Source organism: Pseudorasbora parva, chromosome 15 (assembly GCF_024679245.1).
Source record: "Pseudorasbora parva isolate DD20220531a chromosome 15, ASM2467924v1, whole genome shotgun sequence".
NCBI lineage: Eukaryota > Metazoa > Chordata > Actinopteri > Cypriniformes > Gobionidae > Pseudorasbora > Pseudorasbora parva.
The window spans coordinates 37,352,912-37,373,844 of record NC_090186.1 but is presented as its reverse complement, the minus strand read 5'-3'; the positions used below and the strand labels follow the sequence as shown (position 1 = coordinate 37,373,844).

The window sequence follows — 20,933 nt, the reverse complement described above, 5'->3', positions numbered from 1 at the left end:
ATTGGTGTAGTCATAAAACTAAGCAAAAAAAAAGCATGAAGACGGGAAAAGGGATTAGTGCTGACATGCTACAGAGATGCATAAATTTAAGGAGGAAACTATAAATCATTACGGGGAAGTGAATAGGGTCGTGCAGTGCACCAGAGGGTTATTGTCTAGCATTGACCTGTCATCTCTGAAAAACAAGAACAACTTGGCAAGCATACAAAAGACCAGCTACATAACGGAGAAACTACTGCAAGTATTGATGACTGGCCAGCAGAACTTGGGCCCTCATTTATCAACAGTGCATAGTTAAGTCTAGTCAACTTTATTTATATAACGCTTTTTACAATGCCGATTGTTTCAAAACAGCTTTAAAATGTTAACAGGAAAATAATGCAACAGAATTTGAGTCGGCTGGACAGCCGTTCTGGAAAAAACGCTGATGTCATCTAGCATAGAAAAGGTTCTATGTTTTGTCCTATGAATGAAATTTAGAATGTGCCTAAGTACAACAAAATCCGTATGTATCAGACGTTAATTTTTTTTTTTTTAAAGTCTAAGAAATCTGATCATATGAAAATGAGATTTCATACAAATTAGCCACCAAATTCCCCAAACCTAAAAGGGCTATGAACTGCCATTAGATTGTGTTTTCAGTTTCAAATAAATGCAGTTCTTGTGAACTTTCTATATCAAAACATGCATTGCAGTTTCCTCAAGAATATTAAGCAGGACAACAGTTGTCTATATATATATATATATATATATATATATACATATATTATATATATTCACATACAGGTATATATATAAATATACACACACATACACACATACATACATATATATACATATATTATTTTTTTACACCAACTCAGGATATTAGAATGATTTCTGATCATGTGACACTGAAAACTGCAGCAATGATGCTGAAAATTCAGCTTTGCCGTCACATGAATGAATTACATTTTAAGATGCATTAAAACTATTTTTATGACATTTCACAATATTTAAGTTTTTCTGTATTTTTGATCCAATAAATGCAGTCTCGGTAAACCTTATAGACTTCTCCCATAAACATTATAAAATCTTATTGGCCCAAACTTTCAAAGGGTAAAATCTGTTTAAATAAACCAAAATTAACAAACTACAAACCATGAACTACCTCTCAAACATACTTGTTAGTTAAACTTTAGTAATTATATTAATTGTGTCGCATATGATTTCAAACTGCAAACTGGTCGAGCTGGCACAAAGCACATGCAATAATGACGTAATTAAAGTTGTGACAACTACCATGATTGGCAACGTATAACGGCAACATTTAAGGAAAATTCTTGGTTAAAGTGCCACCACTCAAAGAGATTCTTCATACAAAGACCAAATGCCAAGACACAACTAATCTAAACTAAACACGTTGTTTATATTCATGCTCAATTATTATTGATCATACCGATTCATAGTTGCATCTCCTCTTATACATCTCCTGATCAATGCATGCTTGTCTGGGCAGATGTTTATTGCTCTTCTAATCAGCGCTGGACTCTGATTTTGGAGTATTCAATTACTGGAAAAACCAAGCAATCACTGCTGCAGTACAAGTGTCCCAATGCTCTCTGAAAACAACCAAAACTCCCCTGTGTTATTCATTTCAAATGCATTTTAATCTGCTAAATCTAATCTGTGCTTCGGTGCAGAAAAGACCATGCAATTCACATAACAGCAAAACATTATGGATCCTAGCAACAGATCAGATGCCATTTAAAGCCAGTGCTTTTATTTATGTTGAATTTTGCTTTCTTCGCCGTTGTTACCTTTACTATCAGAATCACGCCATAATATAACCCTCAAATAAGCGAATGTAATATTCTGGCCACTGGAGAACATTCTAGCCACCTAAAGACCAAAAAGCAGAGTAAAAAAAACAGGATAACTTTGCCTGCAGTAGCTGTGCAATTGCTTGGGGGCATTCATTACATTTCTCAGTACCTAAGGTCAGTCGGGCTACTTCTGGCTAAAGTGAGATTGACCCAAATAATCCAGAAGCTAGCTGAGGTCTCCAGACAGCCTACGCTGATCACAGCCATTGTTGTAAAAGTATGTTGTACGACACCAAAAGTTCTCACTCTCCTCTCTACCAGCAGATTTTATCATCTCTAAGAGTAAGACCATGCCTTATTCACAAGTAGTAAAATGAAAGAAAGTCAGCTGAATTATTTAGCATCCAAGCACTTCAGCTTTCAGGAGGATAAGACACTATAAGATAGAGGGAAAACAAACAGACCTAGAATAAAAGCCATGACCAAAAGATAGCAGAGATACAAAAGAGGCACACTGTAAGTTCTGCAACGAGAAGAACCGCTTACGTTCTGCTTGCTCATGGTGCAAAAGGGGTCCAAAAATAACCTATGACATTCAATGCCCGTTCAAAGTACTGTCATTGCTATAGAGTAACAATTACAATATTGCTAAACCATTAAAGGGTACATCATACACACAGTTTCTGCCAGTCTCATGTTAATCTTGAGTAACTATAGAGGAGTATTGCATCCCTTATATCACCAAAGAGTCTTTAGTGTTATCATATTTATAAAAGATACGCTGTACCAATTCTTTCCGAAAACAGCCAAACTCCTGGAGGCATGTAGTAGTTGGAGCTAAAGAGTCACGAGCACACACAAACACACACACACACACACACACACACAATGTAATTATCCCTGGACAACTTTTGATTTACTATACATTCATGTTATTGACATGATATGCACTTGCGCACCGATTGGTTTTGCCAACAAAACACATCAAGACACGATGCGGTTTCGACTCATGACCAGGAACACACTTGCAGAACTCTGTTGCTGCTCCAGAAAAACAAACTGCATCCACTGTTTCCTTAAAGGTGCAATATTTTGTATTTTTCAGTAAAATATACAAAAACCATCAGGCCAGTGTTTTGTTCAGTTGAGTACTTACAATACCCAAATGTTTCAAACTATTTGTAAGTTGTGAGAAAATTGCTATTTTAACCAAGGATCCGGGACGTTTCAGCATAGCGTCTGAGGAAGTCGCCTGTCAATTGCGTCATATCTGCGTTACCCTCAGTTTTATTTTGCAGAAACGCTTTACTCTTAGCAGTCTGAACGTCACAGCAGCCACTGAGCGAACACACAGAGTAACGTCATAACATAATTTATCACACTTAAATGTATCTAATATGATAAACAGAGCTGCTTTACCTCATGACCAGAAAAGCGGAAATAGTGTGCGCGCCCGGCGACTGTATCCCGTCCCGTCATAATAAAAGTCCCGGTGTTCGTGAGGCGGGTATTTGTGTAACAATCGCTCCAGCGGTCGTGCTCAGCTCCACAACACACTGTCCTGCTCTTCTTCACACAACAGTAATGTTAATAACCGCATTCATGAACGTGATTTCTGCCCGGGTCCTATTTTCCACCGGCTGTGAGGTGAAGACCACATGTCCCAAGATGCTGCGCTCAAACTTGACGTCATCAAACTACGCCTTTGTTTAGAATAGGCGCCCTCCAGTGGACGGAAAGTGGCATAGAACACCTTTAATGCTGGGTTATTTGAGAAGCTGAACAAGGTTCTTTCACTCAACCAAAAACACACTTCTTTAGTGTTGTTGTTGATTTTGAGGTCTTTCTCGAGCAGGTTCTGTGCAGCACTGCGATGACTTCTGTAACCCGAACGAAGCTTGTTCTTGCTCTGGTTGATGCGCATAGAGATTTTTACCGTCTGAAACTAATTTCAGGGATCAAATTTGAATTACGTCAGAGGGCAAAATCAGTCGTTTTGGAGGGGTTAATGTGACATGCAATGTTTGAACTGATTTAATTCCTTTACACACCCACATCCTGTTGCCAACAGTCGCATATAGTATCGGGAGATGTCGTTGAAAATGCCGTTCATTCCGTTTTGTGGAAAGCTCTAACATAATCGGACATAAGTCTATTTCTGTTAAAAGTTTGCCTTTTATCCAAGATCTCACTGGTCACGTCGTACAATCTAAAAACCAAAAGAATAGAAAAAAAAGGTTTCTGCACCATCCCCATGTGTACTATTCATTCTTTTAAAACGCTGCTAGGCTGAATCATGCTTGGCTCTCCATTCCATCATGTATACCTTTAAAGTTTAATTTTTAAGTTTTCACTATGTTGCCCCATGCACTGATTAATTGCAAACAACTTGATAAGAATTAATTTCTCTTATTAGCTTGAGTTGTGCATAATTAATGGTGAGAGAAATGAGGTTTAAGCGTGTGGAGAGCTCTGTCATCTATAATGAATGAGAGGAGCTCAGAGCACAGATGGGTGTGTGATGTTGCCTGTGAGCACTTCCTGCGGCAGTCGCACACGAGAGAGAGCATTTCAGGTGGAGGTGAGAAGCCATGAACAAAGATATCTTTGTGAAGTTGAAATGAAGAGGCGTGCTGTCACTGAAGCATACTGGCCACCCTCAATGCACACACAGATTCCATTTGTTTCAAACTATTGCTAAAGTGCAATGAACAAACACAATTGGTGGGGAATATTTAAGGTCCGGTTTGGAGCACTTTGCCAATTTAAAACTTTGTATTACATTACAATGGTAGTCACGCTTCTACATTACATTACAGCCTCTAATGGTGTGTGAACACCAAATATAAAGTCAATGCAAAGATGTGAATAGATGCAAATTTGCACAATTCACATTGTTGTTGTGCATTGTCGTGCAAGTGAATCAGTGAAGAGCTTATTAACACATCAGGTTTGACAGATTATCAAACTATGGCATCCGTCGTCCTCAAGTAAAGCGGTCATCCAGGTGCAGTTCCTGGAGAAGAAAGTGAAATTCACAGAGTTGTGTGCACCTCTGGAGTCTGGATAGAGCTGTGAAACCAGACATGTCAGCATTTGGCTTTCCGGTGTTCACTCTTGAAAATAAAGGTTCTTTGACAGGGTGTATGGTTCCATGAAGAACCTTTAATATCCAAACGAACCATTCCATTGCACAAAAGGTTCTATGTAGTGCAAAAAGGTTCTCTAGACTATAAAATGGTTAGAAAAGAAAAAAAAAGTTTTTAAAGAAACTTTCACAAAACGGTTCTTTGGGGAACCGAAAATGGTTCTTCTATGGCATCACTTTGAATCACTTTGGTTCTTCCTGGGACCTTTATTTTAAAGGGTGTATTTGGGTCTTCTACAACAGGTACAGAGCAGTAGTGCTGGCCGGTATGACCAAAAATTTATATCACTATTTTTCTTTATGTAAATTATATCGGTTTCACGGTAAATATGACAGTATTTTTCCCCTATGTATGACTGGTTGTTAACCACATTTTCCGCTGATTGAGAGATGAAATATTGCAGTAGATTTACTAGAATGCCCTATGTTACTGTCATGATGAAAAATGCCACACTATAGTTAATACAGGTTTGCAAAGTCCCACAAAATGATGCTGTGCGGACACAACCAATAAAGCACAGACCTGCAACACACTCTTTACAGATGCTTGAATATTAAAATATGACCACGGAGAGAAAAAAAATAGAGTTGAGGTCACCTTAACCATTTTAAAAATCTAACCCTATATAATAACTGTCAAAAAATGAGGGAGAAACGTGGAAGAACATTAAAAAAAAAATCTAAGGATATTTTCAATACATTTAAGAACACAGTCTGTGAACAAATGACACGCAAGTTTAACACTGAAAGAATAAGGCAGATACGTTTTGCCCATTCTTCTTTGAATTGTCAGCCTGTTTATTAATTTACCTTATTGTATTTCATGTATCAGAATAATCTATGGTGTCGTCGCTGTCTTGATCAGACGTACAGCTATAGTATCAGTGTTCTTTGCATACATTTCATTTGAAGAAGACGTGATGATATGTGCGCATACACGCTGCTAGTTCATGTTTAGAGCATTAGAGTATATGAAATAGGTCCATAAAAAAAAAAATGTATGCACTAGCCTAGGGGTGTGCACGAATATTCGAATAGTCGAATATTCGATCTGTAATTCAGGGTGCGTTCACACTTGTCATGTTTGGTTCGATTAAAACGAACCCTGGTGCGGTTGCTCGGTTAGTGCGGTTCATTTGAACATATGTGAACGCTGCCATCCGAACCCTGGTGCGCACCAAACAAGCGGACCGAGACCGCTAAAAAGATGGGTCTCGGTCCGCTTCCAAACGAACTCTGGTGCGGTTCGATTGATATATGAACGCAACACGGACCAAAGACATGTAAACGGACCAAAAACCGGACGTATAATGTCACAAGATGCCACGCATAATGCAGCTGATTTGACGACGCGGAAAGATCGGTGTACGTTATCCAAAATGAGTAACTTTAACGTTAGAGGGCAAACGTAGAGCAACGAGGAAGAGCCTCATCAATATTTGGTCTGACGAGCATGTTTCGAAAATGCTAGAAAAAACATACAAAAAGCATACCTGGCTCTTCTCATCAAAGGACCCGTGTTGCCCATTATTAGCAGGTGCAGACGACAGAACGGCCGTCTCTGTTCTGCACAACGGAGGAAATCCTGCTGCTGTTTTGAATGTTTTGAACATTTTATGAGCTCTTCATGAGTTCTCAGCGGGTAAAAATAATGCCACATGTACACACATAAAATGATCGCGTTTAATCCAGCACACAGCGTTGTTTTGAACATTTCATGAGCTCTTCATGAGTTCTCTGGTAAAAAATAATGCCATATGTGTTACACGCATAAAATGATCGCGTTTAATCCAGCACACAGCGTTGTTTTGAATGTTGTGAACATTTCATGAGCTCTTCATGAGTTCTCTGGTAAAAAATAATGCCATATGTACACGCATAAAATGCCCGCGCGTGTAATCCGCACACAGCATTGTTTTGCATGTTCGGTAAACGAGCTCCTACGTCATATAAGCCGACCAATCAGGTTGTGAGCGTCTCCCTGTGCCTTTGGTTCGGTAACTTTAGGTTCGCTGTTAAAAATGCCCGTGTGAACGCTAAGCGGACCAGGACTATTATGTTTGTTTTTGTTTTTTGGTCCGGACCAAACTAACCAAACGAACCGAACTACAAGTGTGAACGCACCCTAACATTCGAAAACTAAAAATACTATTCGAATTTTATTTTGTTAATTGGCTGGCAGTAAATGCAGTTGTGGCAGATATCAAGTGGTACCCTCAGGACAGAAGGACAGCCAAACATGGATGAGATGAAGGATGTACATTTATTTACTTTAAAGAAAAAGTAGGTTGGAGCAAAATTAGAAAACACACACACTGGAAGGCCTACTGTCTCACGCCGCACTTCCCCGTCTGCATTCAGTCAGACTGAGCGCGAACGCTTAAAGAGGAAGCGATAACGGATCCTAAGGTGCGCCACTAATTAAGGCCCCACCTACAACAATTGGTAGGAACTCCCGACTGGAACCATTGAAAATTAAACATAAATAACAATGAAAGGGTAACATTAAGTTGTGATGAAGTTAAAACATTTACAAAAATATTTCTTTCAACACATAAGGTAAGGTAAAATAAAGTAATAAAAGTAGGATGACATAAAATAAAAAGTCACAAGCAACTGGCTACACAGTGAATCCATGAGAAATCCCTCTAAATCTCGCAGTTATATCTCAATCCACTGGGTGGCGTTGTGGAGCAGGTTAATAAGTTAAGTGCATTTGATCACAATGTCGTCGTCTGCCTCGCAATGATTGGAATTAACGTTACTTCGATGAAAATTGAAAATGCTGTTACAAAATGGAGTTACTTTTGATGAAATCAATTACTGAAACTGAGTTATAATAATATCACCACCACAAACGAGAATCACATTAAATCCAAACACCAGTGGAATGAGCGATCACTGCTCAGGAGTGCAGGTAAGCTCATCTGTACCCCGAGTGAGAGTGAGATAACTTATGATAGCAAAATGATCTCGAGACAAATGCTTCCTTTAAAGTTCTTTGAGGGTTTATGAACAGAAAACACAAAGTATTTCACTCAAACTTCACTTAACCGTTATCTTTGTCTCCGCAACGCCTGTCAGTGGCGCATTTTCTCACCCGAGAATAATATCATAATCCAATAATATTATAGTTTCTCTCTACATGAAAATGTGAAACAATACAAAGTAAACACATCAGCCATATCAAACACACACACACACAGGTCGGTAGGCTATAGCCTATTGACGTGTGTGTGTGTGTGTGTGTGTGTGTGTGTGTGTGTACGTCACGCTAACTGACGCGCTCTGCGCTCGTGCTCCTTGAGCTTATAATGCTTTTGTTCTTTAGGCATTTTTTTACACACTGTTTAATGTTTTAAAAACCTTAAGATATAACGTAAGGGTGTTGTGTACATTGCCTAATCATAAGCTTGTTCAGAAATGGTGACGACATGTTTAGAGAAAAAAAGAAAAACATCACTCATTTTCTCAAAATACCTAATTTAAATAAACGAATATTCGAATATTCGATTTTTATGAGCCCAAATATTCGAATACAATATTTTGGGAAAATGCCCATCCCTACACTAGCCATATGTTGAGCATTGTTAATCTGTTCGCCACTCTCCGCACAGAAACCTCTCATGCGCGAGCCGGATGAAGTTTGAATTCTCCGCTGATGCTTCAGTGGGCACTTTCGGATTCAGCCTTGCGATCTCAGCTGTGCTCTAACTACAGTGCAACAGTGAAATGGGAACCCTCTTTAAACAGTGTCACTGCGCCGTTCCGAACATTGTTCAAGCGACATATACCGGTACTGCGGTATCATCAACAGTCATAACATAAAAATAAATAACGGTTTTCGGTATGAACCGATATACCGGCCAGCACTACAGAGCAGCAATAGTTCCTAGAAGCTTGATGACAGAAAAATAATGGCAGAAGAAACATTGTTGATGATGTGAATGAAATGACGAAAGCAGTCCAGAAAAACACTCCTAAAAACATTGCGCATTGAGTGACGGGACAAACAAGTTATACCACGAGTAAACTAGAGCGAGTAACACAATGTAAATATTCGCTTCGCTTTTGGCGTGACACACACCATTATGCTCACCAAGGCTGCATTTATTTAATAAAACTATGTTCACAATACTGCTTTTTTAATAATTTCAAACAACTGTTTTACATTTGACACAAGTCGCATGAATTTCCGACATGATCAACCTGTATCCGATTTAGGAATTGGCACATATGGAAAAATCTGAATAATAAAGATCAGATTCCATGGGGTTTGTGCTGTTCACACTGTTATAGAAAAGAAACCTGATCTGAGTCACACACATATATATATATCTTTTTTCCTCCAGCGAACATAGCCTAAAGCCCAAAGTATACTTCAGCCATCCGCATTCGTGTGGTAGGGAGGGCTCTATACCACAATTTTGTCTTTGGTATGGTACCACAATCTAATACAGAAGTACCGATATCCAATCGATACCATACAGGGTCTGAATTTTGGTACAGAATTACCGCAAATATTATTAGTAAATAAATCAACACTGATTATCACAGTCATTTGAAAACTTTCTTGTGAGAAGTAATTTCAGCCTAAACTCATGTCCAAAAGTATACTTTGAAAAGTTTGTGCACTCAAATGTGCATGAGACGGTGCGGAACATGAAAAATGAAGTATACCCGGGTCTTAAATAACTTTTACAACTAACAGCATACTGGCATTAAGATCTGCCCCCATTTAATGAGCAATGGCCAATTTCCTATGATCTAATCAATTCCTGAAGGACAAAATCAAATCCCACCCTACAAGTTTCTCATTCCAGAAGCCGGCTCACTTGGATGTTACAAATAGGGCAAAAAAAATTAAAATATATTGCAACTTCCATTTCTGGCCTACTTTAATACCAGTAATGTAATGATTAATCGATTTTCATTCATTAAGACATTTGCCTATTAAAACTGACAAAAAAACAGCCCTGTAAATCTCACTATGGCCAATCCATATGACGAGTTTTCGGCTTTTTGTTATAAAAGTAGAAAAAAAGATTTTCGCACAACCATTTTTTTTTACATCATAACCTTGAGAACAATCTATTTTCTAAGGCAATTCTGCTCCTCAAAGGTCAGAGTGTCTGGTGAGGCGAGACAGAGTGCCCACAGTCGCGTCTGACAAGTGAGACCCCACAGGGTCCAGCTGTGACTATTTGTTTCCCTCATGCCAGCGATCAATGGATGAAATCCTGCTATTCAGGGGTGAATTATCACTGTTCTCATGCTGAGCCGTTGCATTAAGCAGGAGAGATGAGGGGCTTGTCAGATCCGCAGGAGCACCAATGCTCTTGGAGAGGAACGCGGAGGCTTCCGCATTGACTAATGTGCTGAACTCTATAACAGTTTAATCCTTAAAGCACATCCAACTCTGGTGGACTAACTGTGAGGCGTCACCGTATTATCAACAGGTTTTCCACTGTTAGCCATTAAGTGTGACTGGATTGCCTTTGTGTCACACACTTGACACTAAGTGCACTCTCAAACTCATTACATTTTAGCCAAGTTACTTGATTTAGGTTTAATTTTTACACCAATTAAGGGAATTGCAGCAATCTTTAGTAAAACCTGGACCTAACTGCCAATGTCTATTAGGAGAAGAAAAGAGTCCTCTAGCATGCAAACAAGAACAAAATCTCAAAATATAGCTTGACATCACAAAGTGACTCAATGTAAATTTAGAGGACACCATAGAGACATAGGCACCATTTTCTTATGCAAATAACTGAAACGTAGTGACTCGCGTAGGATAAACTAGGAGGAATTGCAGAAACCAGCAGAGACAAAAAAAAAAAAGAAGGACACAAGGTCAATACAACTGAAAGGTGATTTTAAAGCTTCACCATGCTGTCAGTTTTCATCTGCATCTTTACTCCAGACTTGCCTGATTCAAATGGGAAAACTGGGTCTCAATCAGTAGCAAATTTAATTTAATCAAGCCATTGCGAAGTCTACATCCAACTCATACTGAAGGAATATTAGACTAGCCTGACATACTCTAAAAGCATCCATTCCATTCTGACAGAAAGAACAAAGAAGAAATGACAGCCTTGTTTATGCTTCTTTACAAGCTTATAGTTAACACTTTAACATGTCACCTCAACCAAGAAATTGAGCTGAGCTCAACCTGATTGAGGCTTCTCTACCACTAAGCACACACAAAAAACTAGGCTACCCCAGCACTAATAACCAACAGCTAAATCAATCAATAATGATGAATATTAAATCACATTGTCTGCATTGACTCAAACTGATTTGCTGCAATCAAAACAGGGGCAGCAGCACTAGCCAATGAGATTACTGTTTATGCTAGTTCCGCCCACCACCAAAGAAACGGGCAGTGGATTCTGTGGATTGTTATTTTGACAGGGAAAATACAACAAAGAGTATCATTTAGATGTAGCATGTAAATTATATGTGGACATACATCACTCTAGATCATTGCTCGCTCTCTCTCTCTTTTAACTCCAGAGTTTAACAGTACGTCAAATGCACTGCGGTTCAAGACGAGCGAAAACATATCCGTGCTATACTTAAGCTCTCACTCAAACACTGGTGACTCTGGCGAGTGAAATCTAACAAGACATTAACAAACATTATTTAGTCGCCTGAAAATGGAGTCGCATATGCGAGTGATTTACTTGCACTGTAGTAAGTTGTAGTTTGACTTTGAGCAAATACCTTTTTTTGACTTCCGTAATTTTCTGTACTGCATCGTGGGTAATGTAGTTTGTCACCAGGAATTGTACTGTTGTACCTCAAACACAATTATTGTGAAAACATGCTGAAATAACATGCTTCGGTTTAAAGCAAATATCATGGATTAATAACCTTGTAGCACACAGTAGGTCTTTAAAAGTATTTGTTCAAAATCTATTACTGTTAGATAAAAAATTTATTCCTGAACCCATCTGTTGCATGCTATTGGCAATATAGACCTAAGGCATGCAATTGACCCACCCTGCACTTTTCCTTATGATTTAATTTATCCAGTTTACATGTAAAAAAAAAAAAAATCACTCAATGTAAAAACCATGTAGCTGAATTATGGCTAACAGTCTCAAATACTGTTGATAAGATAAAAATTGGCCCCCAAAAAACAGAATGCTAAACTTATTTAAATACTGACTTGACCAAATAAAAACAAGAAAATAAAGGCAAAACTGAGTGAAATAGGGAATAATGACTGAAAAAATAATAATACAGGCAACTATACTGTACTGGCTAAAACTGAGATACAAACACGGTTGACTGAACCATCACAGGTTGAAATATAACAAAAATAAAATAAAAAATAAATAAATAAAAAACTGGAAATACTGACTGGAATACAATCAAAACAAAAAAACCATGAAATACGTACCAACAAACTTAAAGAAACTTAAAGACTTAAAGAAATGTAGGTAACGCTAGTAATTATTAACTGAAAAAAGCAAGATACTGGCAAAAATTCTGAGTTAGGCCCTTTAAAAAAAAAAAAAAAAGGAATACATTGTGAAATACAGGCAACACTCCCTAAAAAGCAAAAGACTGTACTAACCAAAAAACAGGAAATGACTGAAGTAAAAACTTAATACGGGAATACGGAGTGCAATACTCAATTAAATGCTATGGATGGGCGTATCGATATAACGATACTGATGTGAGCGTCGAAAAGTATCGATACTATAGTGTTGTTGTTTTTTTTACCAGTAATTTTGTTTATTTAAAAAGATTATTTAATACATACAATACGAATAAGCTATGTTACTAAATAGTTGTGTAGTATAGGACCAGGGCCGGCGCTCCGCACACGCACATCACGCACTGCGCGTAGGGCACCAAGTGCTTGGGGGGGCACCAAAAAATCTGGGTCGTGAAAAAATCATCACAATAGGCTAGCCTACTAGTATAAATAACACATAAAATATTTCTAAAAGCATGTTAATATACAAATGCAATACAAAAGTAATATAGGCTGTTATGAAGGACTGTCATGTGTACATAATAAGGTACTATGATTGTTTAAAATCATAGTTTACCGCGAACTGAAAGTATTAGTAGCATAGATCCTTATCTATCGCAATCGTGCATAGACAATTCTAATGGAGAACGAGTATTCCTCTGTACTATAATTATTATAAGACATGTTTACATATATTTACCATGAGTGCTATATTCTTTGTTGTACATTCGCGAGCTAAATGTGTATGCCGTAAATGCACCGTTGTGTTGTTTACATAAAGGCAGCCGGAATGGCGCTAATGACGTTACGGCCGGGAGTTCGAGCCCCGCTCAGAACAGGATTCTTACATGATGATAAAATAAGCCTACATGACAATTTATAGGCTAGTAAGTGCGGATTTCATTTCTTGTGTAACAGTTTAGTACTTTGTACTGTTATTTGTCCATTGTTATCATAATTACACATCATTTATGTGTACTGCTATTGGCATCCTTTTGTATATTGTTATTTACCAATTTGTATGTATATTTTCAGAACCACAAACTTGCCCCGACTTATGGTGGAGAATAAATGTTACAGAAGAAACATCAGAGTCCTTATTGCATTCTAACTGGATGTGCCATAGTGATTGCAACCAATTACAACCAGACAATTTAAGTACTTCAAAACATAGGCCTAGACCAAATTAGTCGAGAAAAAGGTGAATCTCTGTGCCAGACTCCCTCTGGTTTTCAGTAGAATCCCTGAATATTTTGTCTTGTGGTTATCAATGGGGACGTGGCTCAGAAACTGTCATATGATGACCTGATAGCTGATTTCGCAGCTAGGAAATGTAGACGTGTGCCTCTGTAGGGCCTCTGACAACTGATGGTAGTGAAAATGTTTAATATAGTTCTATAGAATAGCAGAATGGACTCTTTATAGAGATGTAGTCCCTCTGTTGAGTAATTTGTACTGTGCAGTTATGCATGGTTATTAGCAGTTTAAAACGTGCACTTTAAAATTCATACTTTATAAAATTCATAGACTTATTCTATTTACACAAAACTTTTTTTTTGCACTTTTAACTTTCTGTGTTTACATTGTTCAGTTTCAATTATTCATTTGCAGCAGTTATTTTGGAAGTAAAGAGAACCTAAATAAGAAATTCTGAATGGTAGTTATTTCTTTGGTGGGTGGGTGTTTGTTTGGGGAGGGGAGGATAGGGTAGGGTGGGTTGGGTGGTGGGGTGTTGGGGGGGGGGGCACCGCCAAGCATTTGTGCTTAGGGCACCCAAATGGCTAGCACCGGCCCTGTATAGGACTATTTTCCTGCTCATCTAAACCATGATCTGAACGCACGCAAATGCTGCAAGAGAGAGCCAGTCGATCACAGAGAGAGCGTTCGCTCACCGATGACACGATTCAAACAGAGCTGCGTTTCTAAAACTATCATTAAAAAGAAACCATTGATTCTTTTGGAAACACAGCCCAGAACGATGCTCATCAGAAAAATGTTAATTCACAATAAACAATTAGAAATTGTAGACTACATAGTGCAATTACACTCTTTATATGTAATGTTAAACATTTATATTGATCATGATCTATTTTGTAATGTTAATATAAATCATACACTATCAGAATAAAAGAATGCATTTTATGGGTGGAATGTCCCATTACTGGCAGTCCCTCATGAAAATGAACTATATTTAATACAGTGACAGTAGTATTTGTAGATTTCCATGGTTAACACTACAAGTAAACATTTTAACCATGTGTAAACAACATGCAATTAAATACCTTTCAAATATGTTAACTGGGTATCATTACCCATTTTACTCTTAGTAAATGTAATAATGAAAATGTTCAGTTTATAAGTATCGGTGATACCGGCCTTAAAAGTATCGGTATCGAATCGAAAACAAAATAAGTGCTATCGCCCTATTAAATGCAGGCAGTCCGGACCGAGAAGGCAGGGAACACCGGCTGACAGGTAGCCTAACGTTTTCTGAAACTGACTGGAAACAAAATGGGGAAATACTGACGGAAACAAGTAATGTTGACTCCATACTGACAAAAGCGAATGCGAGCTGAAATACTGAGCAAAAGGGACTTAAAACACTGCCTGTCAGTTTTGAATTGAGTGCGCGCTGTCCTGTAAGTGACAGAACTTGCGTGTCCATCAACCGACCTGTCAGACCAGGCGACTGGTTTCACAACACTACACGTTACACGTCAACTTACCTATAGCATTAGCTACAACATTGTGTTGTGTCATTGTTATTTGGAGAAACGTTTCCTGAAACTGACACGGTGTCCAACAGTCCCTTCTCCAGCCTGCAGGCACTGCCACTGACACATCATCACTAATATTAATACCACTTGGTAGCCTATTAATAAAGTTATTTATTGTCAAGGATTTTATTTCCTTCGAGACAGTGTGAAAAAAGCGCAGGAGTAACGTTATAATAAAGCATACAATACCTCTTTAATCTTGGCTCTTTTCTCTTTAATGTCAGGATCCGCGGGCTCGTGCCCTGTTGCTCCAGGCGGCCGCACGTACTGGACAAACGGCAAACTGTCATCTTTCGGTACTTTAATCTGTCCGTTCTGCGCAACTTTCTCCTTGTCGCTGATGATGTCTTTCTTGATCTCGTCCGGCCGTTTCTGCAGGGTGTCCTTAGCCTCGATCAGCGCCTTTTCGTGGTCTTTTCTAATCTTGGCCAGGATCTTCTCATCCTTGCCCGTCCCGGTGCTCGTGTCACTGACCGTACCTGTGCGCGTCTCTGCCTCCACCGAGGACGAGCGGAAGAAAACTCCGCTGAGCAGCTTAGAGGAATCCGGCAAGAAGAAGATAGCTCCGAAACACAAGGTGATAAAGGCGCTGAACACTAAAAGCAAGATGAATTTCTCCGTGAGCCTGAAGGAGGTCGGGCTGGCGGACTTCCTATTTGGAGTGGCCGTGAAAGGCAGAAGAGAAGCTACAGGCATTTTCTTCTGCGTTTAAAACCCCGACTAAATAGGCTCAATTCTACAACAAAGTAACTCCCCGATCACCTTGACCTACGCTGCTTACGATACCTGTTACATTGAACTCAAGGTGTCCGAATAGGGCACGGTAGATCCTGTGAAATAAGTTGATCCCACACTGTGCGAACGGAGGAGTCCCACAGCCTGAACTGATCACGCCTGAAACACATCTGTGTAAAGTCTCGTTGGCGGAACGGAAGGAATGGCAGAGATCCGTGATTGACAGCGCGCCTTGGCCAATCGCTTTGTGCCTCAGTTGCACAAGTTCGTTGTGGGCGTGTCTTCCGGATTTAAAGTAAAGAGGCTTGATGTCTTGTTCACACTTAATTGGTTATGGGCTAGGAATATTCATTTAAGTGACATGTGAGGTGATATGGAGATTAGGTAGTTGGCCAAGTTAGGTAGTTATTTTTAATAAATATATAAATAAAGGACAGCTTTTAAACTGAATAGGCTTCAAGCCAACAATCTTGCTGCTGAGTCGATTTGTTCATGACATGAATGAGACTAGATTTGTGTCAAAATACCAAAAAAGAAGTATTCATAGGTCTATGTATTTTTTGGGTTAAAACAGACTGAGTGTCACATGCAGAGCAGAATACAGGTCTTGCTAAACATGACATAAGCCCTTATAGCCTACATAAAGCAAGACCAGATTTTCATATAGGCCTACCGAGGATTTCCTGGAACTCAATTACAAAATAAACACAACGTCAGACAGTAATCGTTCAGCCTTGACTTTGTTTTCTAAAGCACTGGCAGCATTGTTCTTTAACAAGACTGACAACAGGAGGCAGCTGCTTCATGCATGAGGATTTTGGGGCTAACGCTTAAAAACTGCTTTTAGAGGTTTCACTTTCGTAACAGTGGGTTGCTCCTCATATCTGAAAACCTGAAGCATACATTCATTTACATTTTTAATTTTTGTGGCAAGCACATTCTTTTAAGGCAGCGGCTATTTGCACCAAGTGCAAATAGATTCTATTTACTAAGTGAAAATATGGATATATTCTATTTACATCATGTAAAAGTAGCAGTTATTTGCCATATAAATAGTAATTACATGTAATTAATCATTTATTTTGACAGACACATACTATTTGCACCTCAGTATTGTTGTACATGAACTGGATGCAATAATAACAGTGTAAATTATTACTTTTATTTAAATTATTAAATGGAATGCCGCCTTAAAGGGACAATACAAGCCTTCCTTACACCTATCCCTAACGCTAACGCAATAAATGCTTTTATTATTATTAAACATTTTGTTTGGCACTTCATTCCACATTTAGAACATTTTCATAGGCCCTGTCCACACGAAGCCAGCGCTTTCCCAATCCGATCTTTTTTCCCCTCGTTTCAAGAAATATCTGCGTCCACACGAGATTACAAAAACGGACTAAAAACGATGTAGTTTGCATGCCAGGCCAGTGTGTGGCGCTGTGATTCTGCCACAAAAATACACTAAAAACGGAGAAGAAGAGTTGTGGCTGCAGGGGTATAGCAGTGGCCGGAGGTGAGGCAAAATCTCACAATAAAATAACAATAAATACATTTGCTACTTAACAGATGTGTTTTATTAATGCCTATACCTACCCCAAACCAAAACATACCCTTACAGGTATGCAGATACGTTAATTAAATGACGCGATATTGATGTGCGTATGCCCAGTGCCCGTAGTTGTATCCCTTACCTCTTTCACCGTGCTGGACGTAGTGTGATGACATCACCGTTTCAGAAAATATACGGATTCGCTGTACACACGAAAACGGAAGATGATCGTTTTCAGATTTATCCGCTTTGGGACCCGGTTTCGAAAAATATCGGATGCATGCTTCTAAAACGCCGGATCCGTGTGGACGAAACGCTGATACGGTACAAAATGTATACGTATACAGCTAAACTCCGTGTGGACGGGGCCTAAATTTTTATTGAAAATAAATGCCTTTCTGATGTGATATGTGATGAGAAAAAAGAGAAGAGCAAGCTTTGCAAAAGGCGGGTTCGAAACCGAGTTGATCTCGACAAAACTGTGATCTATTAGCCATACGCCTTACTGATTGCACCACTGAGGACATTGAACTATGGGTGTTTTTTTTTTAATCTTGTTTGCCACAACTAGGCATTGTTAGGCGGCGCTAGTGCGAATAGCACTTGCCAACAAGGCATGCTATTTGCACTTGGTGTGAACAGACACTCTGTTCTTTTAAAGGTCCCATGACACTTTATGAGGTTTTTTAACATTAATATGAGTGACCCTAACCTGTCAATGATCCCCCAGTGGCTAGAGATGGAGATAGGTGTAAACCAAGCACTGGATATCTTGCTCCGTCTTTGAGAAAATTAAAGCTCAGATGAGCCAATCAGGAATCTTCCGTATGTCGTCATATGGAGAACGGTTACCTCCCCTTTCTCTGCTTTGCCTGTCCGGAGAATTTGAAGAAAATGGAGTCAGTTTTTTTTACATTTAATTCAGTCACAATGTCAGCACAGGCTTTACAAACAGTCTTTTACGGTGTGGATTCGACAGCACCGCCACAAACAATAGGCCTAAGTAACTGTTCATTAATGCCTGATCTGTGATCAGTGATCACTGATTTTTGATGGGTATAGCTACTTATTCAAGTTCACATAGACTTTCTTTTTAAATCGTTTGAAACTGTTTATGCATCATTGAATCAAACCAGTTTCTTTTAGAAGCATGAAACAAATCTGTTATTCAACTTGTGATTAAACTACAGAGAGCACTCTCTCTATAATGGCTGAAGCTGTATATCTGCACACTTGCCCAAACTCCCATTATAATGAATGACGCTGTTATGCTGCACTACGAAGCTCATATTGTATTCATATTGATATTGTGTTTGCTTTTAGTTGTGGTGAAAGCATTTAGTGAGAAATAGCGCTGCAATGACAAGATCACTGCGTTTACGCAATCAACAGACTGTCTGTCTACTCAGTGCTCATATCACTGCAGCCTTTCATGTCATGGGAAAAGATAAAAAAATAAAACTATAATCAACACTTTCACGATTCCTTAAAGGGTTAGTTCACCCCAAAAATAAATTTATGTCATTAATAACTCACCCTAATGTCGTTCCACACCCGTAAGACCTCCGTTCATCTTCGAAACAAAGTTTAAGATATTTTATATTAGTCTGAGAGCTTTTCTGTTCCTTCAATGAAAGTGTATGCACACTATACTGAATCAATTCCCTTTCTGGACATGGACAGTATAGTGTGCATACACTTGCATATGCTCTTGGACTAAATCTAAAATATCTTAAACTGTGTTCTGAAGATGAACAGAGGCCTTATGGGTGTGGAACGACATTAGGGTGAGTTATTAATGACATAAATTTCATTTTTTGGGGTGAACTAACCCTTTAATCTCGACAACTGTAATAGTAGAAAGTAGTATCCGAGAGGGGTTCTATTATGTAAAATGTCAGCCAATCACAGCAGTGGGTGGTCACACTGAAGTCTCACAGCAGACACACCCCTTCAAACAGCATTCAAGTCAGATGGCTAAAATCAGGATAGAAAAATGCCTTTTATTTCTTAATTATGACATTTTGTGATGTAAAACTCATACTAACAATATAAGTACACCTCAGGAAACATTATAAAAAGAATTTAAAAATCCACGTCATTGGACCTTTAAGTCAGTGAGTTCATCTGCCAGTGAATTATCAGCAGTGGCGGGGTGCGCAGCTGTTGTCTTTGTACTCAGTGACTGTGCTATAGCGACTTTGTCTGAGCTCCAGTGCAACAGCTCTGACAGTTTATCCATATGTTCTTTTTTATTCTGATTGAGAGAATCTGTTTCACTCCAAGAAGTACTTTTCAGCAGCTCCATTGTTTTTTTGTTGTTGTTGTTTTCTTGTCAGTTTATATACACAGTAGTGTGTGTGTGTGTGTGTGTGTGGGGGGGGGGGGGGGGGGGGTCCAGGTATTCCTATATATATATATATATATATATATATATATATATATATATATATATATAATTATTACTTTTTAAAATGTTTTTTAAATTATATATATATATATATATATATGTGATGTCACAGACACTACATCCATAGTTTTATACAGTCTGTGGTATATACCAATAATCATTTTGAGATTGTGCACTCCAATTGCTTTTCAGGTAAAGTGTTGTCAACCATTTTTTACAAATTGGTTGAATCAATGGCTGCATCTGAAATCACATACGTACCTACTATAATAGGCTAGTATAGTCAAAAACAGTATGATAATAAAAAAAAAAGTACCTAGTCAAAAGAGTATGCAAGTTCAGATTCAGTGACTCATTCCTCAATGAATCAGCATTTGAACAAATCAGTTGAATCAATGAGTGAATGATTAACTAAAAAAATAAAATAATAATAATAATCAGCTGTCGCCACCTACTGGTGCAACTATATAACGTGGCGAAAGAGTCAATGAACACGCGTGCACACGCACACACACACACACACGCACGCACGCACACACGCACGCACACACACACACACACATGCGCACGCGCAATGATTGAAGTCCCAGCTCTGTTCTACTGTTATGTCAAAACTCTTGGTTTCAATTAATTTTTAATTATCCTGTTTTTCGGTACAATATCTAAAAATCTCAAAAACAAGATACACTTGAGAAGCAACACTGCATAAGATATTATACCTTTATCCAAAATGTAGTTTATCACACTAACATTTTTTTTTTTTTACTGACAAAACAAGTGAGAAAATCTGTAGATACATTTGCATTATAAATATATTTTATACATTATATAAATACATCAATTCACTATTTTATGCAGTGTTGCTTCTTAAGTCTTGTTTTAAGGAGTATTACTTTATATTGGAAATTAGACAACATCATGACTTTTTGCAGTATTCTTGATGTTGAAAATCAAAATGAGTTTCATTTTGTGCATGCTGTAAAAAAAAAAATGAGGGCAATGTTTTGTGAG

The 20,933-nt window shown here is 38.4% G+C and overlaps 1 protein-coding gene across 1 annotated transcript in view; it reads right to left on the bottom strand.

Moving 5' to 3' along the window:
- man1a1 (mannosidase, alpha, class 1A, member 1) overlaps positions 1 to 16,142 on the bottom strand; it is a 162,197-nt gene extending 146,055 nt beyond the window's left edge. Inside the window, exon 1 of the mRNA XM_067417967.1 lies at positions 15,412 to 16,142. Within this exon, the coding sequence (XP_067274068.1) occupies positions 15,412 to 15,918 (507 nt within the window). The 5' untranslated portion in view covers positions 15,919 to 16,142. The remainder of the gene's footprint in view (positions 1 to 15,411) is intronic.
- Positions 16,143 to 20,933: the final 4,791 nt, after the last annotated feature.